We start from the raw sequence: 21,148 nt of genomic DNA on the forward strand, positions 1-21,148 counted from the left end.
CAGCAAGTAATGGAGAAAACTTTCTTAACAAAAAATGTTTTTCGCAGCTACTCTGTGTGAGTTGCTATGCTAGGCACTGAGGATTCAGAGAGAAATGAGCTCCTGTCCTTCAAAAGCTCACAGTCCCTGGAGTTCCCATGGCAGCTCGGTGGTAACGAACCCGACTAGAATCCGTGAAGACTCGGGTTCGATCCCTGGCCCCACTCATTGGGTCAGGGATCCAGCATTGCTGTGAGCTGTGGTATAGGTCACAGACGCGGCTCGGATCCCATGTTGCTGTGGCTGTGGTGTAGGCCAGCAGCTGCAGCTCTGATTCTACCCCAAGCCTGGAAACCTCTATATGCCTCGGGAGTGGCCCTAAAAAGACTAAAAAAAAAAACCTCACAATCTCTAGGAAAGGTAAACAAGCACGCAGCTAGCTATAATGTTAATTTAACATACCATTAGATAATATAATATTCTGTTAGCACATAGCTGACTATGGTATAATGTAATCGAACATGATGTGTTAGTACATAGCTAACTATAATACAATGTATACATTATAATATAATAAATATAATGTAATATAACCTAATAAATATTTCATCAGTTGTAAGAATAAATTAGTGTGGGGCTCCAGTGGAGAAAGCCATTCAGCCTAGAGGGACAGCAAGGGTTAGGAGCTGGCAGATGGGGATGGTGATTCCTGATCAGTTTCTTGGAGCTGTGCAAGCTCAGAGAAATGACTGCCCCTCTCTGAGCTCCCAGCCACCCTCCTCGTGCTGGGCTGGTGTGAGGCTGAAATGGCACCCACCCAGTCCACAGCCACTCTTCCTTGGGACTTCCTGCTCATCTCTGGTCGGCCCCTGGGTGCTCAGGAGAGGACGTGAGCAGAGGCAGAGGACCCGTAGGCGTGGAGGAGCAGGTGAGCCTGCTGCAAAGGCAGCAGCCTGAGCAGTGAAATGCTTCATGAAAGTGCCTGGCACACAGGGCTCGGGGGAAGGAAGAAGGGCAGTGTGGCCCAGACAGGTGATGGGATCTGACCCATCACCCGTGCCCTCTGCCTTCCCCTCTTTGAGGGAATGAAGCATCTGTCCTCTTGGTCGGACACAGCCACATAGAGCGACTCTGGAGGGCTGAGGGGCGATGTCGCACATTCTCCCCCTCGGCGTGTGCCTCTGTCTCCTCTCCTTGCCCCATCAGACAAACATGGTGATGCCACCCACCCCAGGGGATTGTTCATGATAAAACACCATCATGCTCGTAAGATGCCCAGTGCATACCTGGCATAGAGCAGGCTCTCAATACATAGTGGTTTTTATTTTTATTTCCTATGCTTTGTTTTTAATTAAAAACTCTTCAGCACGTAAGCATTAACCCACAAGAGTGGCAAGTATTGACATTAGGCAGCAACTGTTGCCATTAACTTCAGGCTACACGGAAGAAAAACAGAAAAATGAGTAACTGACTATGTGCTGTAAATCTTGATTTAAGGGCAGAACGGCTTTTTTCCCTCATGTTCTTTCAACAAAACAGCCAAGTTTGGAGGCCAGTTCTCTGCCAGGGTTTTCCCCCCAACCCCAGGTATCAGGAGAAAGCCTTCGCAATTGGTGATCCAAAAGCCTGGATGCCATTCTCCGTTGTATGATGCACCCTGGAGTGATTTGAGGCCAGATGCCTAAAAGCTTGGGGCTAGAGGAGCGGTCTCGACAGACCAGACCCGGCACTGATTCTGGCTGTGAGCTTCAGCATCTGCAGTAGGAGGCAGAACCTGCCTGCTGATCCTCTCACAGAGAGGAGAAAAGGAGGTCCCGCTTCCACGTGAGACCAAGGCAGAACAAGCACACATCTGGTGTCGAGGGCATCAGCCGGTCAGCACAGCGGGCAGAGAAGGCGGGCAGAGCACAGCTGAGTTTCTCAGCAAAAGCCTGCATATCCGGCCCCTGTAGAAAGTTTCCATCTATTGCTACTTTATTGCCTTTAGCACCTCTGTTCCAGGTGCTGAGCCCTGGCACATGCTGATTTTCCTAGTAATACTCTTGGAGCCTTGCCAGGTACCCCACAATACTCGGGCAGTTGGAATTCGGGCTCTGGAACTTTGGGACCATGGAACCTGTTGAAGCCTCAGTTTTGCCATCTGTACGATGGGGAACGACCACCTCCCATCGAGGCACCCTGGCTGACCCCGGGCAGGCGTGGGGTGGGCGTGGCGCAAGGTGCCATGGGCAGGGCATGTGGAGCTGGACAGCAGGCTGGGTGGCTTTGGGAGACTTCAGCCTCCTCCTCTGGCCTCGAAGGCTCAGGGCTCAGGGCCTGACAACTGACCATGACCTTGGAGAGTGAACTCTGAGGTGGAGTCCCAGGACACTGATGCTGCTGCTTTGGGCTCCACAAATCACTGCCTTGTCTTAGGTCTTAAAGGCTTTCAAGTGTGTTGATTTAGAGGCAGTGACTCCCTGTTTTATTCTGGGGCCCTTCTTCTTGGCTTATTTTCACAACCTGGAAGTTTCGATGGGGCCCTGGGCCCAGATGCCACCGCCACCATGTTAAAAAGTCTCCAAACCCCTGCTTATTAGCATTTCTTCCAGCACTTTCCACAGGTCCCAGGGGAAGAAATGAACAGAGCAAGATGTCATCCTGCTCCCATTTCATATACTCCACCTCAACCCCTGTACCCGGAGCCGGAGCCGAGGCCTGGGTGCTTCGGCCAAAGGAGAATTGGGGCTGGAGGGGCGATTTTAGGCAGATGCCTAAAACTTGGGGCTAGAGGGGCGGTCGCTACAGACCAGACCCGGCACTGATTCTGGCCCTGAGCTTCAGCGTGGAGGGTGCTCTGGGGGTCATCTCTGCATTTCCCTCAGTGAGGACTCGGATGCCCAGAATCTTACAGTCTCTGCATGGTTGTTTACTTTTTACATAAGCGAGTTCCCCCTTTGGTGTCGCCCAGGGCACCCTGACCTGGGTCACGGGCGTGGACTCAGCGTCCTTCCCTTCCCGGAGCTGGGTACCTGTCATGTCCTCAACGCTCCATCTGAGCCTCTCTGGGGAGGCCCTTGGCAGAGAAAACTCAGACTGTGTTTAGAGAAATGCAGGGCCTCAGGGAGGGGGACACACTTGAGGCGTGTGGCTGCTGGACCCAGATTCTGAGCTTGAACTGCTGTGTGGGTCGCAAAGTTCCACTGATCTGTGCACCTGAATTCTCTCATTCGTGTTCTCTCTCTCTCTCTCTCTCTCACACGCACACACACACACACCTTCTGACCCCCACTCCTTGTTAGCCAAGGAACTGACCTTGTGCAAACTCCTTAACCCTTTCGAGAGGCAGGTTCTGCATCCCTGTTTGTTGAAGGCATTAGTAAAAGCAACCCTCCCTGGGCTGTTAGCCGTTATAAAAATCCAGGCTGAAGCCATGCCCAGAAGTGGCCACACAGCCCACATCCAGGTCCAGCCTCTGCCCTCAGAAGGCCCCTGCCTCACCCCGCGCTCTCTATCCTGGGGGCCTGCAGGTCGCTGGCAGGCAGCTAAATGAATGGGCTCCCTGCGATGCCCTCTGCCTGCAGTTCACAGGGACCTCTGAGCTCATCCCGATCTGTCATTTGAGGCGCAAAGAAGGGAAAACAATATCCCTTGAAGTGGGAATTGCCTGCATAGAGGGTCCATCTCAAGTCATTTGAATCAATTAGAGATTCCTGTACAAGCCTCACTGCTCTTATTCTTCTTAAGGGAGATTTTTGAAATAGGATAGACATGCGGGCAAATGGACAGCTTGATGTGTCGTCAGGCCCGGGTGACCAGCTCCCAGGTCAAAACACAGCTAGCCCCTCCCTCAAGCCCCCTTGTCCTCTTCCCAGACTTCACCCCCCACCCCGGGAGCAACTCTATCGCTGACACCAGATACTAGTTTTGCCTGGTTCCGACCTTTAGAAAAATCAGTTTCCCAACCTGCCCCTCTTGGCATTTGGGAGGACCCTGTGGCCAGGGGCTGCCCTGTGCTCTGTAGGGCGTGGGCACCATTCCAGCCTCCACCCACTGGATGCCAGGAGCATCCCCTCCCCACCCGCTGTGACAATCAAACTGTCTGCAGAGATCACTGGAAGTCACCTGGGGCAGAATAGCTCCAGGCCAAGAACAGTGATGAGAATGGAATCCTACTGCAGCCGCCTCCTCTTCGTGTCTGAGGGCTTCCTTTTGTTTCGTTTTGTCAACATTGTGTTTGGGAGAGTCATCCACGCTGCTGTGTGGATTGTGGTTCAAAATTCTCACTGCTGGGAGTCCCCGTCGTGGTGCGGCAGAAACGAAGTCAACTAGGAACCTTGAGGGTTGTGGGTTCGATCCCTGGCCTCGCTCCGTGGGTTAAGGATCCAGCCTTGCTGTGAGCTGTATGTAGGTCACAGAAACGGCTCAGATCTGATATTGCTGTGGCTGTGGTGTAGGCTGGCAGCTGTAGCTCCAATTTGACCCTTAGCCTGGGAACTTCTATATGCTGTGGGTGTGGCCCTAAAAAGCACAAAAAAAAAAAAAAAAAATTCTCACGGTTGCAATGAATTCCATCACGTGAACAAGTCACAATTAATGTGTCCTCTACTGTTTACAGGCAACTGGATTATTTCCAGCCTGGGACTAGTCTGGATGTGCCCCTCTGGACATCTGTGTATGGGTGTTTCCAGCACCTTCTGTTGGCTGTACAGTTGGTTTCGTGTCATCTTCCTGCTGCTTCTCCCACCAGTGCCCATGGGGCCTCCGTGCCCCGCTCATAAGAGGACTTCCTCGTCTGTGGAAGTGCCCTGGCCAAACCCCTGCCCCCCTCAGCCTTCCCCTGGATCTGGTGGCATAAACGCCACTGTTCAGATGGCCATCATCGGGGATGCAGTGACTCTGGTTAAGCCATTGACATGCACCGCACTGCCCAGTGGACCCCCAGTCTCTGCCTCCGTGTCACTGTCACAGAGCGCTCTCTCCCGATGGCGTCTGATGGGAGCCTGTTGACCAGCCTTGTGGTCCAGGGTTGGGACCACTCAACCTGGAATGTTGTTCTCCCAGATGGACCTGGGGGTGGGGTGTGGGGGAGCAATAAAAAAGGGGACCCCCAGAAAGCCCCCCCTGGTCCTGTCTTCAGGGCTCCAACTCCCGAAGCCAGATGCTGTGCTCCTGGGCAGGGTCCTCGGGTCCAGACTTCCTCGCTGTGCTAAATCTCGACACCAAAAGCCTTTCATTGTGGTTGAACTTTTTCCTGAGAGTCTCCTGGGTCTGGGGCTAGGCTCCCCATTGTTTAGACAGGGTAAAACAGCAGTAGAAGTGACCCAGGCTGGTGGCACAGCGGGGCCTGGACCCGGGACGATGTGTCTTCCTGAGGCCTCTCCAGGTGCCCCTGCTGGTTCACAGCCACCTGGTTGTGCCCCTCCTGGGGTCGGGAACACCCTCACCAGGCCTCTGGGGAGTCGTGATCATTAGTAAGATCCACAGGCAGGAGGGGGAAGCTGGCACCTTCTTATCGCCCCGATGCTCCTGCCCTGATGGGTTTTTACCTTGACCTTCAAAAATACATTGTAAGAGGATCGCTCTTTTTACCCTTCAATGGGCTCTGAATTCCTCTTCCCAGGTTCCCAGTGGAATTCACTGAAATTAAGCAGATGCCATAGTGCAAAATAGAGTTGCTATGGTGAGGCCTTGAGAGCGCAGTAGGCCTGCTCTCTGTCCTGGGGGCCAGGGACCCACCCAGTGATGGCAATGAGGACCATACACAGAATGACAGCTCACCAGCTTTGGGTGCACACAGCTGGGACACTGCCTAGTTCAGACACGAGCACCAGGCAGGGTTGGGTGGAGGTTCCCCCATTCTCATTTTGCAGATAGAAAAACTGAGGCCCAGAGAGGGTCAGTCACTTGCTTGTGTCACACAGCCGGAAGGGGACGGAGCTGGGGCTCAGCCTCAGGCCTGATTCTTCAGCCCCTGAAACTGACCCCAACCTGCCCTGCCTCATGCTGTGGGAAACAGTGCCTTGTTCTTCTCTCTGTAAAAATGCAGGTAATGCCATTTGGTGACCGTGTGTGAGTCTGTATTCCTTTTAAATGTGAGCCCCAAGAGGTCAGAGGTCATGGGCTAGCCCTGGCCTCCCTCCTGTTTGTCCAGCACCTCCTGGTACAGCGTGGGCCTTCAGCGTTTGTTGAATGACTAATGAATGGGTGAGTGACACTCTGAATCTGTCCAGCTTTTCTACTTGGACCACAGAGACCCTTCAAGAATTTAATGATGAGGGATTTCCCTGGTGGCCTAGTGGTGAGGAATTTGGCATTGTCACTGCTGTGGTTTGGGTTCGATCCCTGGCCCAGGAACTTCTGCATGATGTGGATGTGACCAAAAAAAAAAAAAAAAAAAAGAATTTAATGATAAGAGATGTTATCTTTATGATATTTGTAGTTTGGCTGGAGGCATTCCTGGAATTTTCTGATGAACTAGATCACTCAGAAGGCCTGGGCCACACATGGCAGGCTCTGCAGAGATGAAACAGAAGGTGTAGTCCCTTGTACAAATTCTGAAACTGCAGCTCTTTCTCAGACTGTGTGGAGGTACCAGATAAGCAAGTAGCAACACAAGATGGATGCCCAGTTAAATTTGAATGTCAGATCGTTTTTTAGTATAATTGCTGTATGGCCAGTGCAATATTTGGGATATACTTATACTAAAATTACTGTTATTATAGGAAAAAGTGTTTTGTTGTTTATCTGAAATTCTTATTTGAGTGGCTGTCCTGTATTTTCTCCGAGGATTTTGTCTAAGGGCTTATCTTGACAATCCTCCCCACACTGGCTCTCTCACTTTAAGGACATTTATAACTGACTCTGGGCTTCTTAGTATCTGGCAAGGACTTCTGAGCACTGGGCTCGACCTTGGCAATGGCTCCTCCGAGCTGTTCCCTGGTAAGTGAGGCTCAGAGAGGGAGGCAGGGCTCCAGCAGGGGCAGAACCCAAGACTCCTGGCCCCAAGGGCACAGAGGACAATATAAATATTTTCACTCCCATGCAAATTTAACTTTAAAATCCACAGCCCAGGAGTTCCCGGGTGGCTCCATGGGTTAAGAATCTGGCATCGTAGCCACTGCTGTGACTCGAGTTTGACCCCTGGCCCAGGAGCCTCCACATGCCACAGACATGGCCAAAAAGCAAAAAAAAATAAATAAATCCACACCCTGGGGCTCATAGAATCTAGCTGTGGCTGAGCCAGGATGCGGCATTGCCGGCCCAGAGGGTGGCCCTCTAAGGACAAAGAGTCTGGTGGAGCCCGGAGTCTGGCCAACAAGCTCCCCTCTCCGAACCTCCACCAACAAATGCCCATTTTCTCTCGTTTCCGTTCCTCTAGAAGGTGCTCATTATTCAGGAAAGTGTCTGGCTGGGCCACCGCGGGTGACCACGCTTTGAAGATTTCCTTTTGAAAGCATCTTCTGTTCCTTTTTCCGGAGAGGCCCCATCAGGGGAGATGGATGGACCTTCGTCTCCATGGGAACCTGGAGACCACGCCCCCTCCTCGGAGCGGCGCTGCGGTGGAGGGAGGGGCACCCCTGGACCCGTGTCCGCGACAGCCACGCCTTCCGGGAGCCTCTCCTCTCCATGCTGGACCGCACATGCCACACGGTGACCCCGACGCCAAGGAACGGGCACCCCGAGGGCTGGGATGCCATCCTAGCTTCAGAGGGCGGCGGGCCCTCCGCCACCGCATGAGTGATACTCTGGCAGGTGTTCAAAGCGTTGTTCTTAACACTCACGAAGCTTAAAACACCAAAAAGTGACACACACCCGTATGGCCACTAACCAGAATAGACCATTTTTAAATATTTAACTCGTTTACTTCTCTTTTCTTATAATAAAATATGGCAAACAAAAACAGTCTCTTTCCCGCCATCTCCTCCTTTCTCGGAGGCAGCTGTTACGGTGAATACGGCTGGTGTTTTCACAGTTCGTGTTTCTACACATGCGGATCTGTGCATAATACAAATGCTGTTTTTCAGCCTGTTTTTTTGTGTGCTTTTTAGGGCCACACCCGCGGCTTATGGAAATTTCCGGGCTAGGAGTCACGTCACAGCAAGGCAGGATCCGAGCCTCCTCTGCGACCTGCACCTCAGCTCACGGCAACACCGGATCCTTAATCCACTGAGCGAGGCCAGGGATGGAACCCACATCCTTATGGTTATTAGTCGGGTTTCTAACCTGCTGAGCCACAGTGGGAACTCCCAGGTCTGTTTTTAATTTCAGGGATGGTAAGTTGGTTTATTTTGTGACTTACCCTTTGCCCCCAGAAAGCGCTTTTCGCATAGCAAAGGGGCTTCCCAGACCCTCTACTGCTATGAGACAGTCTGTATTCTTTTCCCTATTTTAAAATAAGAAACCTGAAACTCAGGCTAGGAAATGGGCCTCCATTCCTGAAGCTCTGCCATCAGGGATCAGGCATAGAAAGTTCGGCCTGTGGGGAGATCTCCTGATTCCAAGTTCACTGATTCCACACGGTCGTGCTTGTCACCTTTTCTGTGTTACAGGTGGGGCTGGGGGAGTGTGAGATGAGTGGCTGTAGCCTTGTCCTCAGGAGTCCCCTGTGGAGTGGGGGGTGGGGCGACCTCCACTAAGACGAGCCTGTGGTTGTCACCTTACATGGCTGGAGACCTTGCAGTCGTGGAACAGTTAAGGATCTTGGGCTGGAGGTGACCCTGGACCCTCCGAGGGAGCCCAGTGCAATGAGCACAGTCAGATTTCTGACCTCTGGCACCGTAAGATCATACAGGTGTATCATGTGAAGCTGCTAAGCGTGTGGTCATTTCCTCCACCATCATAGGAAACTCATAGAGGGGGTTAACTACCTAGAGAAGGGAAGGGGACCAGGGAAGACCCGTGCCGGGGGTGGGGGCAGGAGGCAGGCCCCCCACCCCGTGCAGGTTAGCAGCAGGGCAGTGCTAGCCTAGGGGCTGCTCACTCCTCCCCCACCTAAGGCTCGGTTCAGTGCTCCCCTCTCTTTCCCAGGGATTTGGGTGAAAATGCTCAGTGGACTCAGCAGTGCCCTGAAGAGACGAGGGGGAGAAACAGGCTTCTCCCAGAGGTTACAACCAGATGGAGTGTAGACTCCAGGGAGGGCATCTGTCTGAAACCCCAGGGCCCTGCGGGACAGAGGGGAGGCTGAGGGCAGCCTCTGGGCAGAGGACAAGAGGCACATGGTCAATTCGGGGGAGGGGACGTGGGGCAGGGGTGCCTGGGGAGGTGGCTGTGGAACCAGCCACAAAGTCCAGGCCTGCCCAGGAGGGAGAAAGCCAGCTTCCTGTCTGACCTCAGCCCTGCCTTCTAACAGGCCACCAGCCATGGCGTTTGGAACCTAACCCGAGTGATGCTTTTGGTGTGGGCGGGTCAGGTGAGGACACCGCCTCTGTCCTCTAGAGAAAGGTGGCGCCCTCTGGGGGCGGGCAGAGCTGGAGGAGGGGGACCCACAGTGGAGGGAGACATTGGAGAGGCAGAATCAGGCAACCCTGATGGTCCAAGTGGAGGGTGGCTGTCACTCACCCATCAGTCAATGGGGATTTATCAGGCCCCCTGGGCCAGGCTCTGTAGGGTTCCACGATGAGAATAAACTCATCTGCTTCCCCTCAGAGCTTCCAGGCACTGGGGGATGCAGATGGGACAGTGTCTTGGGACAGGTGCCCCCAAGTAGAGGGTGTGGTTTTGGGGAGCAGGAGGGAGGGCTGTAGTGGACTGGACCATTGGCTGAGAGCCGAGGGGTGACTAGGTTTAATGGGAAAGCCCGGGCCCCTCCCTCAAGGTGGACGCCCCTCCACCACCTTAGACTGATAGGCCTGATTCATCTGTAACCTGTCTCATCTGCATCACCAGCTTTGGGCTAAAACGAGGTCACAGTTCTTTTATCTAAACTTTTAATTGTGTGTTTAATAGAAGATATGTTCATTGTCATTCTCATTTCTGTTTGTCATATTTATTAATATATACTAAATATGCTAATTTAATACACCGTTATACTATAATAGACATATAAGGCAGACCTCCATAGGAACGCAGCCCTGGGTGAATTCTCACAAAGTGGACACACCCCTGTAACCAGCAGCCCCACCAAGGATCAGCACGTGGTCTGTCCTGACCGCCCCCTGGTGGCTGTTTCCTGTCACTACAGCCCTAGGTTGACAAGCGCCAGATCCCCACCTAAATAAACGACAGAGCCTTGTTACAGGTGAAATGCTGGCCTCCTCTGAGCACCAGCTTGTCAAAGGCTGCACCTCGCAGGCCAGCAGGTCCCCAGAAGCCACCTGTAGACGCAGTCATGGGCATCCTTTAAAAAGAGGCCACTGATGGGAGTTCCCGTCGTGGCACAGTGGGTAACGAATCTGACTAGGAACCATGAGGTTGCGGGTTCGACAGGTTGCGGGTTAACCGCCCACAGTGGGTTAAAGATCCCGCATTGCCATGAGCTGTGGTGTAGGTCACAGATGCAGCTAGGATCTGGCGTTGCTGTGGCTCTGGCATAGGCCAGCATCTACAGCTCCGATTCGACCCCTAGCCTGGGAACCTCCATATGCTGCGGGAGCAGACCTAGGAAAAGGCAAAAAGACAAAAAAAAAAAAAAAAAAAAAACAGGCCACTGAGAATCAGGGCAGGCCAGGCATAGAGCTGCCTGAAAGCAGCCTCTCTGCGTAAATACTCTGATGGTGTGTTTCTTTCAGGTATTCGAAGTGTGGGCCCTGCAAAAGCAAGGGCCTTGCTTTCTTGGCTCACCACTGTCTGTGTCTAGACCTATGGCTCTGAATTCTTTTCTTTTTTTATATGGCCACACCTGCAGCATATGGACATTCCAGGGGCTAGGAGTTGAATCAAAGTTGCATCTTCGACCTATACCACTGCCACAGCCACCCTGGATCCTTAACCCACTGAGCAGGGCCAAGGATTGAACCCACATCCTCCTAGAGACAACATCAGGTCTTTAACCCTCTGAGCCACAGTGGGAACTGCTGTGGCCCCTAAATAACATGTCAGACAGTGGCTACATGAGGTGGTCCCCTCTCTGCTCCCAGCATCCCCAGGGGGTACACATAGTCCCAGCTGGAGCATGGCCCTGAGGGCAGTGACATTACAGCTCCAGGGCTCAGCACTGAGCCTGACTCTGGAGTCAGGGAGGCTGTGGGCAGAGCAGAAAGCACCCTGGCTCCACAGTCAGACACAACCATCTCTCACCTCTGATGCCAGCACAGATGAGGGTGTGGCCGGGACCTCTGCTCGCCCATCTGTGCAGTGGGGGTCCTGTGACAACCTTCCACAGGATAGTGGAAAGATTAAATGAGAGTATTTAAAAATCTCTAGGACATTCCTTGACGGGAGTTGGGCCTCCATGCTGGAAGTACTAGCAGTGCTCAAATAAATGTGTATTGATGGAAGGTTTAACTGTTTACGAATCATTCATTCATGTATCATTAAAAAAAAATTATGGGAGTTCCCGTCATGGTGTAGCGGAAACCAATCCAACTAGTAACCATGAGGTTGCAGGTTCAATCCCTGGTCTCACTCAGTGAGTTAAGGATCCGGCGTTGCCATGAGCTGTGGTGCAAGTCACTGATGTGGCTCAGATCTGGCATTGCTGTGGCTGTGCCGTAGGTCAGCGGCTACAGCTCCAATTCGACCCCTAGCCTGAGAACCTCCATATGCTGCAGGTGTGGCCCTAAAAAGACCAAAAAAAAAAAAAAAAAATTACAGAGTTCCCATTGTGGCTCAGCAGATTAAGGATCTGATGTTGTCTCTGTGAGGATGCAGGATCGATCCTTGGCCTCGCTCAGTGGGTAAAGAACCCGGTGTTGCCACAAGCTGTGTTGTAGGCCCCAGTAGCGGCTCCTATTCACCCCTGGCCCAGGAACTTTCATATGCCACAGATGGTGGCCATAAAAAGAAAAAAAAATTATTATCATGGGCCTAATAGTTGCTAGAGCCCATCCTGGGGTTTAGGTCAGCCTCTGGAGGGGTCTAGAAGGGGCTGGACGGCCTGGACATTGGTCTCCTGGGCTGGACCAGGGAGGGGTCTCCCTTTGAGCCATGGTTTATATTCCTGTACTAAAAAAAAAAACCTAGGGCCAAGACCTCCCTTTGAGCAGCCCACCCCCAGCCCCAGCCTGAGTCTTAGGAGCAAAAGCCTTTACAAATGGAAAGAGGAAGCTCAGGCCTCTGGAATGCAAACAGCCGAGCATCTTCAAGCGCAGCAAAGCAAGGAGGCCTTGAGACTTAGAATCACTCGTCTGGGGAGAGTTTGTCCCTGTTTGTCCCTGTGTACCCGAAACGCTGAAAAGTTCACACCTGTTTCTGGAGGCGTTGTATAGTCTGGGTCTGCCCAGTAAATATAAATGCATGTGCAAGCCTGTGTGGACACCCACACGTATGCACAAGGGTGTTTACTTGTGCATCATTTATTCTAGGAAAACACCAAAATTCCTAAGTCTCCAATTCTAGAGGAATGGTTAAATTATGGCTTGTGTTTATGGTAGAATAGTATACAACCGCAGATTTTTTTTTTTTTTTTTTAGGCCCACACTGGTGATATATGGACGTTCCTGAGTGAGAGGTCATTCTGGACCTGCAGCTTCCTGCCTGCGCCACAGCCACAGCAACGCCACATCTGAGCCACATCTGCAAGTAGAGCTTGCAGCAACACTGGATCCTTGACCCACTGAGTGAAGCCAGGGATCCTCATGGAGCCAGTCAGATTCGTAACCTGCTGAGCCACAACGGGAACTCCTATAAAATGGTGTTTTGATAGATTATTTTTTTAGTACAGGAATATAAAACCTCGTGTTTAAAGGTATTCCCTCTTCTCCCTCTCTCTCTCTCTCTTCCACACACACACACACACACACACACACACACACAAAAGATTGGAACAGAAGATATCAAATGTTAGCAGTGACGGTCCCAAAGTGGTAAGATGATGATTCTTTTTTTTTTTTTTTTTTTTTTGCCTTTTTTGAACTTTCTTAATCCTCTATGCTGAGCCTATATGTCTTTTCAAATTAGAAGAGGTATAAAAACATTTACCACGTGTGCTATCACCGAGGGCCTGGCATTTAGAAAGGGAAGGTCTGTAAGTCCCAGTGCATTGCCACCCAGCCGTGCAATGCATTGGCACCCTAACATTTTCATCTGCAAAGTGGGCATGCGTGTCTGCTTCAACAGGTTGCTGTGAATACAAATTCTTCTAGATGAAAATATGCACCATCTGTTATTCAAAACGCTAGAAGCAAAGCCCAGTTAGGTGCTCTATCCTCACGTGGGGCTGCTTGACCAGGCGGGTGTCCCTCTGCAGGTGGCCTTCCAGCCCCGTCCCCAGAGGGGCCCAGGTTAATTCTCTCTCTCTCCTTCTTCTCAGCTGCCCATGATGGGAGGCGCCTTCATGGACTCGCCCAACGAGGACTTCAGCACTGAGTACTCCCTCTTCAACTCCTCCAACAACGTCCACGCCGCCTCCAACGGCCAGGGCCAGCCGGAGGAGCCCCCGAGGTCCTCCAACGACGCCGTCCTGCTCTGGATCGCCATCATAGCGACGCTGGGGAACATCGTGGTGGTGGGGGTGGTGTATGCCTTCACCTTCTGAGCCGAGGGAGCTCCGGGACGGCTCACCCCGCCTCGGGCTCACAGCCGGGCGCGGTCACCTTGGCCCCTGGCCGCACCCACGTTCTAGAACCAGGCGTCCTGACCCAGGCACACCGCCCCTCCAAGGGGAGCCGCCATGCGTCTGGATGTTCCCCCAGCAGCCCTGATCTCAGATCCTCCACGCTGTGGTCCAGCTGATCCAGACGATAAGGGGTCACGGGTTTCCAGCTCCTGGAGACATGAGGGGGCCAAGCCTTGGAGGAGCAGAGTGGGGAGTTCTTGAAAGTGCATTCCAAGGACATGCGGCTGGAGGGAACGGCCAGTTTGGTTTGATGACACGGATATGGTTGGATGATCAGTTGCTGGAAGACAGCGGTCACCGCTGTGTCTTCTTTTGATGCAGACTTCTCACACCTGAGCGTGAGGGCGCGTGCAGCCCTCCAAACTGGAGTGTGCTTGCCCCCCGTCTGGTGTCCTGATCAGCCCCTCGGAATATTGGTGGCAGTCCCTTGAAGGGACCTAGAACATTCTTCACTTGACTTAGAAATGGCAACGTTGTTATCAGACACCTGACCCTTTGTGAAACCCAAGGATGAGGGGTTACTGGTGACGTGGATTTTGGGGGTGGTGGCAGCAGTGGTTTTTATCTGTGGGGTGGACACTCTTCTTTTGAAAGAGAGCAGAAGGTTACCTTGAAAAATTAGATCTGCCAAGCCGATACCTCTCTGGCCACCTGCCGAAGATGCTCTTTCTTCTCTGAGAAATCACAGAGCTTTAGAGATGAAGGAGGCATGTGTGCACCTCGTTGTTTGGCAGGGAGAGGAGGAGGGGCAGGGCTGCCTGTGGTCCCAGGCACATTAAGGCAGGGATCAGAGTGGGAGGGATATTTTCTGCCTGTCCTCTCTCAGGGCTGCCTGTGCCCCAGCTAAGCGCTGTCTGGATCAGATTCCTGGCTCTCAGCTGCCTTGAGGAGCCTATCCAGAGGGTCCTGAAGCTGTGAGCAGGGTGGGCGGGGCGCTAAGACACCCTCATGCTAGACTCAGTTTGGCTACTGTATGTTCTTGCAGGGGTGAGTCGGTTTTCTGACTCGCTTGGAAGTCAGTGGCTGGGGGGCTGCAAATCTGGGAGCCGCCTCACTGTTGAGACCAGAGCAGGTTGGGATGTGCCAGGGCCAGGGTGGGGGCAGAGGAGGGGGAGTGGGCAGGATCAGAACAGGCTCACTTCTCATCCATCCTCAGGCAAGTTCAGGGCCCAGAGCCCCGCTTCTTGAGACAGCCCTCCCTGTGCCCCCAAGGGCGCCAGGAGCTCAGACATGGGCTCGCTTGCCCACAGGCCAGGCGCGGGTTTTTCCCTGGCTTCCTCCCTGCGCTGCACAAAAGAAAAGAGATGGCAGAGTTCCCGCGGTGGCTCACTAGGTTAAGAACCCACCTAGTATCCCTGAGGATGTGGGTTTAATCCCTGGCCTCGCTCAGTGGGTTAAGCATTCAGCTTTGCTTCAGGCTGTGGTGTAGGTCACAGATGTGGCTCAGATCTGGCGTTGCTGTGACTGCGGCCCAGGCCAGCAGCCGCAGCTCCAATTCCACCCCACCCCAGCCTGGAAACTTCCATAAGCCTCGGGTGTCACCGTAAAAAGAAAAAAGAAAAAAGAAATAAAATAGATGGCACGAACTCCCTCTCTGTAGCTGACAAAGTTAAAAGACTGGTAAAGAAAGCCTAATGCATATTCGGAGACAGTGGCCAAAAGGCTGAATTTCTCCCTGTGGCCTCAGGAGAAATGAGTGTCCTTGTTGACAGGCAAAGGGACATCTGAATTGTCCAGAGGCAGCGACTCGTCCCTGGAAGCCTGGCGCTGAGCTGCTGTGATAACAGGATTATCAGCCTGACCTCCAGACAGCACTGGCAAAGGCTGCCAGCTCCTCTGGGCCGCATCTGTCACTGCCGCCTATGTCCCTCTGCACACGCCTCAGCCCCAGGAGCAGTCATAAGCATAGAGAGCTAGCGTGACCTCTGCGGAGCACAAGGAGGGATGTGGCCCCCTCTTCCTGGACTCCTTCTGGAATCACTAATGGGCCCTGCTGTCTGCAGGCGGGACAGGGTGGTGGCCGTGGCGAGCATGGTCAGGTGTTTTAGGGACCTTCTTGTCCAAACGTGCCCTCACGGGGATCTCAGTGACCTGCTCAAAGTCCCTCCAGCCCCAGCTCCAGTGGTTTCTTTAACTCGTTCCCCAGTCGCTCAAGGAACAGGATCACAGGGCACGTTAGGTTTCCAGCGGGCGTGAGCCGCCCCCTCCCTCCTGCCCAAGTTGGGGTTCTGTCCTGGCTGTTCAGTGAAGGCCACGAGAGCGGACCTCCTCGCTGGAGTCTTGTGTCCAAGCCCTGTGCCAGGTTTACTCCTTCCAAGTTCAGAGCACCTTTGCTCCAAGACACAGGTCAAGAGCCAGAAGCTTGGAGCATCGGAATAACTTGGCCGAGGCCACACAGCGCCAACGTGATGCGCAGGTTGAACCTGAGCCTTACAGTTCTGAAGCCAGGCTCTTTCAGGAACACGTTCTGCCTTCAGTGGTTGGGTGGCATTTCCAGGGCACACTGAAACCAGGCCCTGAGTCTACAGAGGCCGTTTCTCAAGGTCCCCTGTCCTGGTGTGGCCTGGGTCAGCTCTGGCTTCTGCAGGTGGAAGTCTCTGACAGCCTTTGGGGGGGAGGGGTGTTGCTCATCCCCCTCCCTGCCCAGGCTTCAGGGGTGGGGGTTCTTGTGGCCTGTCCCCCCCCCCCAAAGTTGAACACAAGCCTCTTTGCATGGCCAGAGAAGTTTCCAGAGACCAGATTTCTCAGGACACATGCAGAAGGGTCCTGGAGCCCCACAGAGGGGCCTCCACGAGGCATGAGGTTCATGCAGCCAGAGTAGATGACAGCCCTGGGATGGCCTGTGTTGCAGGCTGGGCCCCCGCCCTGGCTTCTGGTCTTGCGCCGAGCCCCAGGGTGCTCCCGAGCTGGCCGGGATGAATGCTGCTGTCTCAGACCCCAGCCTGGGGCACCGATGTGGCTTCTCCTGGGTGGGGCTGGCCCCTGAGCCCACCTTGGCTTGATGAGCTGGGGCTGTAGAAGGAGGGGCTTGCCTCTTTAGCATCTGCTCCTCAGAGAAGGGGTCCTACATTTGCTGGAACGTTCCCTGTCCTTGCTGCTCTGCACGCCCCTCCATTGCCCCTCTGCAAACCGTGATCCCGCACCTGTGTGTTCACTTGCTTTATGAGGTTAGGAGCTGCGGTCCCAGGGGCCTTGGAGGAGTGGCCAGGCCAGACGACACTTCAGCTGGTGGTGTCCCAAGGGGATTCTGCCTCTAGAGGTACCTCGAGAGATCAGCACTCTGCAGGGTCCTTCTCTGTGGTTCCTGCCCCTCCCCTTTTCCAAGGGATCAAGGTCAGGAAGCAAATGAGATTCCCTGGTCCCCATCTCCCTCCCACCCCCCACCCAGAGAAAGATGCTTTTATGTCCTTTCAGGCGTTCCCCAGGAGCCGAGGAAGAAAGGCAGGGAAGACAGGCTAGGACCACTTGGCTGGAGAAACAACAGGCCATTTTCCAGCTGGATCTAAATGAAAGATTTGGCAGCCTGCCAGCCCACAGCATCCGCCAGAATCCCTCCCTGGGGACTGGCGAGACTCAGCCGCTATCTGCAGTGCCGCCTGCGCCTTCCAGACGAAGGGTCCTCCCCTCCTCCCTGAGCTTGACCTTCCCGCTGTTATTAGCAGTGACGTCACTAACAATGATTATTCTTCCTGCAGTTATTATCATGCACCTTCTTCGTGCTGTGTGCCATTCGTATCTCATTTATTTCTCAAATCACCCCTCGGGGGCAGGAGAGAGGTGCACAGCAGTTACATTTTTTTTCTGTTGAGAAAGAGGAGGCCAGGCTATATGCCTGAGAACCTACGGCTGAGGAGCCGTGATTCAGACCCGGCCCTGTTGGCTCTGCAGGTTGCACGGTTACCCTGCATCTCCCTGCATCCACACCCCCTGTGATGAGCCCTCTGGGATGGACCAGCCAGAGGCCTCTGAGGCTGGGCTGTTCTGGTCCTGGAGAGCGAATTTCGAGGGTGAGTCCCAGAAAGGAGCTGGCTGCAGTTCCCAGGGATTTATCAGTCTGAGAACCTCGCAATGGCAAGAGGTCTTAGAGGGCGTTTAATCAGGACCTAAACTTTCAGGAGGGCAGCTGGGACCACGTGGTAAATTAGTGGAGAGTGGACAGGTCTTCGGATGCCTGGCCCAGCTTGCTGTGCATTTGCTAGGGAACAGGGGTATGGCCGTGGGGGTGGGGGGCTGGATTTCCAGCCCCAGCCCTGGGACAGGCATTGTGTTCTCTGCCAGATGTCACCTGGCCCCCTTCACCATGTCCTGGGAAAATGCCCTATGTCCCCAAGTCCTGGGTGGGCAGGGCTGCCGTGACCTGGAAGCCCTAGGAGGGGTGCTCCTCGCCAAACCCCAAAAGTCCAGGGTCCACCCGGCCCACCTCCTTTGCCCCATCTGCTCCACGGACCCCTGACCTCGGTCGTGTGGTGATCAAGACAGGTGAGAGGCGGGGTGACTGAGCCCTGAGGGCCCACAGGAACAGAGTCTGTCACCTCCAAGCGGAAAAAGAGGCTACTCCAAGAAATCCAAGTGATCAGAATTCAGTGGTGGCCTGGTGTCCTCAGCAAGTGACTTCTGAGATTAGACTTTGAGCATTTTCTTTCCCTTTTTTGTGGGGGAGGGGGGAGCAGGGACACGGGCCAGGGACAAAGCAGTGCAAACCTTTGCGAATAAAGGGAGGAAAGGCCCCCTGCCACCGCCCCTGAGAGAGAAAACAAAACGGCAGTTACAATGGAGTGGTCAAAAGTACCCAAAATTGGAGTTCCCGTTGTGGCTCAGCAGGTTAAAAACCCAATGTAGAGTCCATGAAGAGGCAGGTTCAATCCCTGGCCTCGCTCAGTGGGTTAAGGAGCCAGCATTGCTGAGAGCCCTGTGGGGTAGGTCGCAGGTGTGGCTCAGATCTGGAGTTGCTGTGGCTGTGGCGTAGGCTGGCAGCTGCCCCTCTGATTCAAACCACAGCCCAGGAACCCCCATATGCCACAGGTGCAGCTGTAAAAAGAAACAGGGAAAAAATACCTACAATTGACTACATAAATTTTGGAATATAATTCTGCATTGTTTGTACTGAGTCACGGTAAAAGTCATACATTTTTGGTAAAGATAGATCATAAAAGCAGAGAAAGCCCTAGGGAGGCTGGAAGAGGCTACACCCTTCCGGGGGGTGGGGGGGGGGCAGTAGCTGGCTCCTGCCCTTTGAGCATCGTGCAGGCTCGCACCTGCCCAGACCTCTCCAACCAAGCCTTTGACGAGGTCCATTCTCCACTCCTGGCTTCTTGTGCAACTTGTCTTGCTGCCTTCCGGGAGGAGGGTTGAGACTCGTGCTGGCTTGGGAATAAATCCTGCCAGTCAGAGGAGGCACATTTGCAAGGAATTCATGTCCCACTGCTGCCAGGGAACTCCAGAGCCTTCCTTCCACACCAAGCCCCCCCCCCACGTTGCTGAGCAGCCCCAGGGGCCCCCGAGTCTGTCTCCTCAGCCATCTGACAAACTGGACAACCACCAAATGTACAGTCATAGCGTTGTCCCAGCAATCCAGATAGTTCTGCCTGGGGCCCTGGAAACTGGCAGGAAGGGCCCTTCCAAATGTTTATACTTGAGGAGTTCCCATCGTGGCTCAGTGGTAACAAACCCAACTCGTATCCATGAGGATGCAGGTTCAATCCCTGGCCTTGCTCAGCGGGTTAAGGATCTGGCACTGCTATGGCTGTGGTGTAGGTTGGCAGCTCAGCTCAGATTCAACCCCTAGCCTGGGAAATTCCGTATGCTGCAGGTGTGGCCCTAAAAAAAAAAAAAAAAAAAAAAAATTATGCTCGAGGAGTCTCTGAGAGGTTTGAGGTCAGACTGGTCAGCAGGAGACCTTGGTCTTGAGCCCAGGACATCGGTCCCTGAACCATTTCTATTTCTTAGGATCGTGCTTTGCAACAGGGGGGGGGGGCAGTTTTATCTCCCAAGGGACCTTTGGCCTTGTCTGGAGACAGTTCTGGTTTTCATGAACTGGGAGGGACGCGTTCTGCTGGCATCCAGTGCGTAGAAGCCAGAGAGGCTACTGAACAGCCCCCAGGACAAGGAATTAATGGTTCCCCAAATGTGCATCATCCCGAGGCTGGAAAACCCTGCCCTGAATACTGTCATCTCCGACTCCAAAACCTCGAGAATCTTCCAAGTCCACTTGCGCATGCGTGTGCGTCACTGAATAAATCAAAGCTCTTCTGAGCTACAGAGGTGATCACGTTGCTGCCTCAAGTTCCGATAACTCCAGCCAAGGGCAGCCATCTGAAATCTGGCACGTTTTTTTTTTTGAAATCCACATGACTCTCCATCTCCACTCTCCTGGGCTTTTGCGGGCAATCAGCCTGAATAGAGAGCCCTGCAAAGTGGGTATGCGGGTGGGGCTGGACTTGTCCCAGGTCCCCTCACCCAGGAACTGTGTGTCTCTGGGACCTTGGGGGACCTGGCCCCTTGCCAATACAACCAAGAGGGAAATTTTAGACGGGGTGGGGGAGGGGCGGGTTGGCTGCTATGGGCAGACCTATGTCTTCTCATGTTTTTGACTTTTTCCCACCCTGTTTGTCCCAGTTGAAAACATATTAACACTCTTTCTACCGTTTAAAGTTTCTACTATTTCAAGTTTTAAACCTTATTCTTGTAACTAGCCTTTGTCCAGACACCACTTCTTCCTGCCGAGAGACTTGGAAATGTTTCTGTGTCTTACAAACGTTTTCATAATCAACTTGTAAATGTAAGTCGTTTACTTAATAAAAAGGTATTTTAGCTATTCTTGTAGCCCTTTGCTACTCAAGCCTCCAGGTTTCGCAATGAAATCACTAACTTTTACTACAGTGAAAAGGCTATTTCTTAAGGTAGGGTCTCAATGTGCCCTTTTGATTAAAAGTCATTAACCTAAATGGGTGTAAAAACGTGGCCGTGGAATCATGTCCCTGCGATGTGGGCACTGTGGCTGTTGTCATCATTTTCTATTATGATAATTAAAAAGAGAAAATGTTAACTCCTCTGTGTCTGAATCCTTTATCTAAAAGATGCTTGGGAGTGCCTGTCATGGCTCAGCGGTAATGAACCCGACTAGGATCCATGAGGATGTGAGTTCAATACTTGGTCCCTCCTCGGTGGGTTAAGGATCCAGCGTTGCTGTGAGCTGTGGTGTAGGTTGCAGATGCGGCTCAGATCTGGTGTTGCTGTGGCTGTGGTGTAGGTCGGCAGCTGCAGCTTCGATTCGACTCTGGCCTGGGAACTTCCATATGCTGCACCTCCGGCCCTAAAAAACAAAACAAGACAAACAGAGAGTTAAGGCATTTAGTGCCTTTCTAAGTCCTGGAAGATGCAAGAGGCTGGACTCCTTGAAATCATTCCTTTCCATAGGATCTTAGGTATCTGGGGCCAGTGTCCTGTTTTACTCCATCCTGAACCCCCCAGGGG

The 21,148-nt window shown here is 53.1% G+C and overlaps 1 protein-coding gene across 1 annotated transcript in view; it reads left to right on the forward strand.

The window, feature by feature from the left end:
• C7H14orf132 (chromosome 7 C14orf132 homolog) overlaps positions 1-20,720 on the forward strand; it is a 48,855-nt gene extending 28,135 nt beyond the window's left edge. The window contains 1 exon segment of the mRNA NM_001444722.1: positions 13,370-20,720. Within this exon segment, the coding sequence (NP_001431651.1) occupies positions 13,370-13,594 (225 nt within the window). The 3' untranslated portion in view covers positions 13,595-20,720.
• Positions 20,721-21,148: the final 428 nt, after the last annotated feature.

The sequence above is a fragment of the Sus scrofa genome, chromosome 7, assembly GCF_054392235.1.
Source record: "Sus scrofa isolate SSC_HxYL_T2T_F1_AM1 chromosome 7, Sscrofa_HxYL_maternal_Yorkshire_Landrace_v2.0, whole genome shotgun sequence".
NCBI lineage: Eukaryota > Metazoa > Chordata > Mammalia > Artiodactyla > Suidae > Sus > Sus scrofa.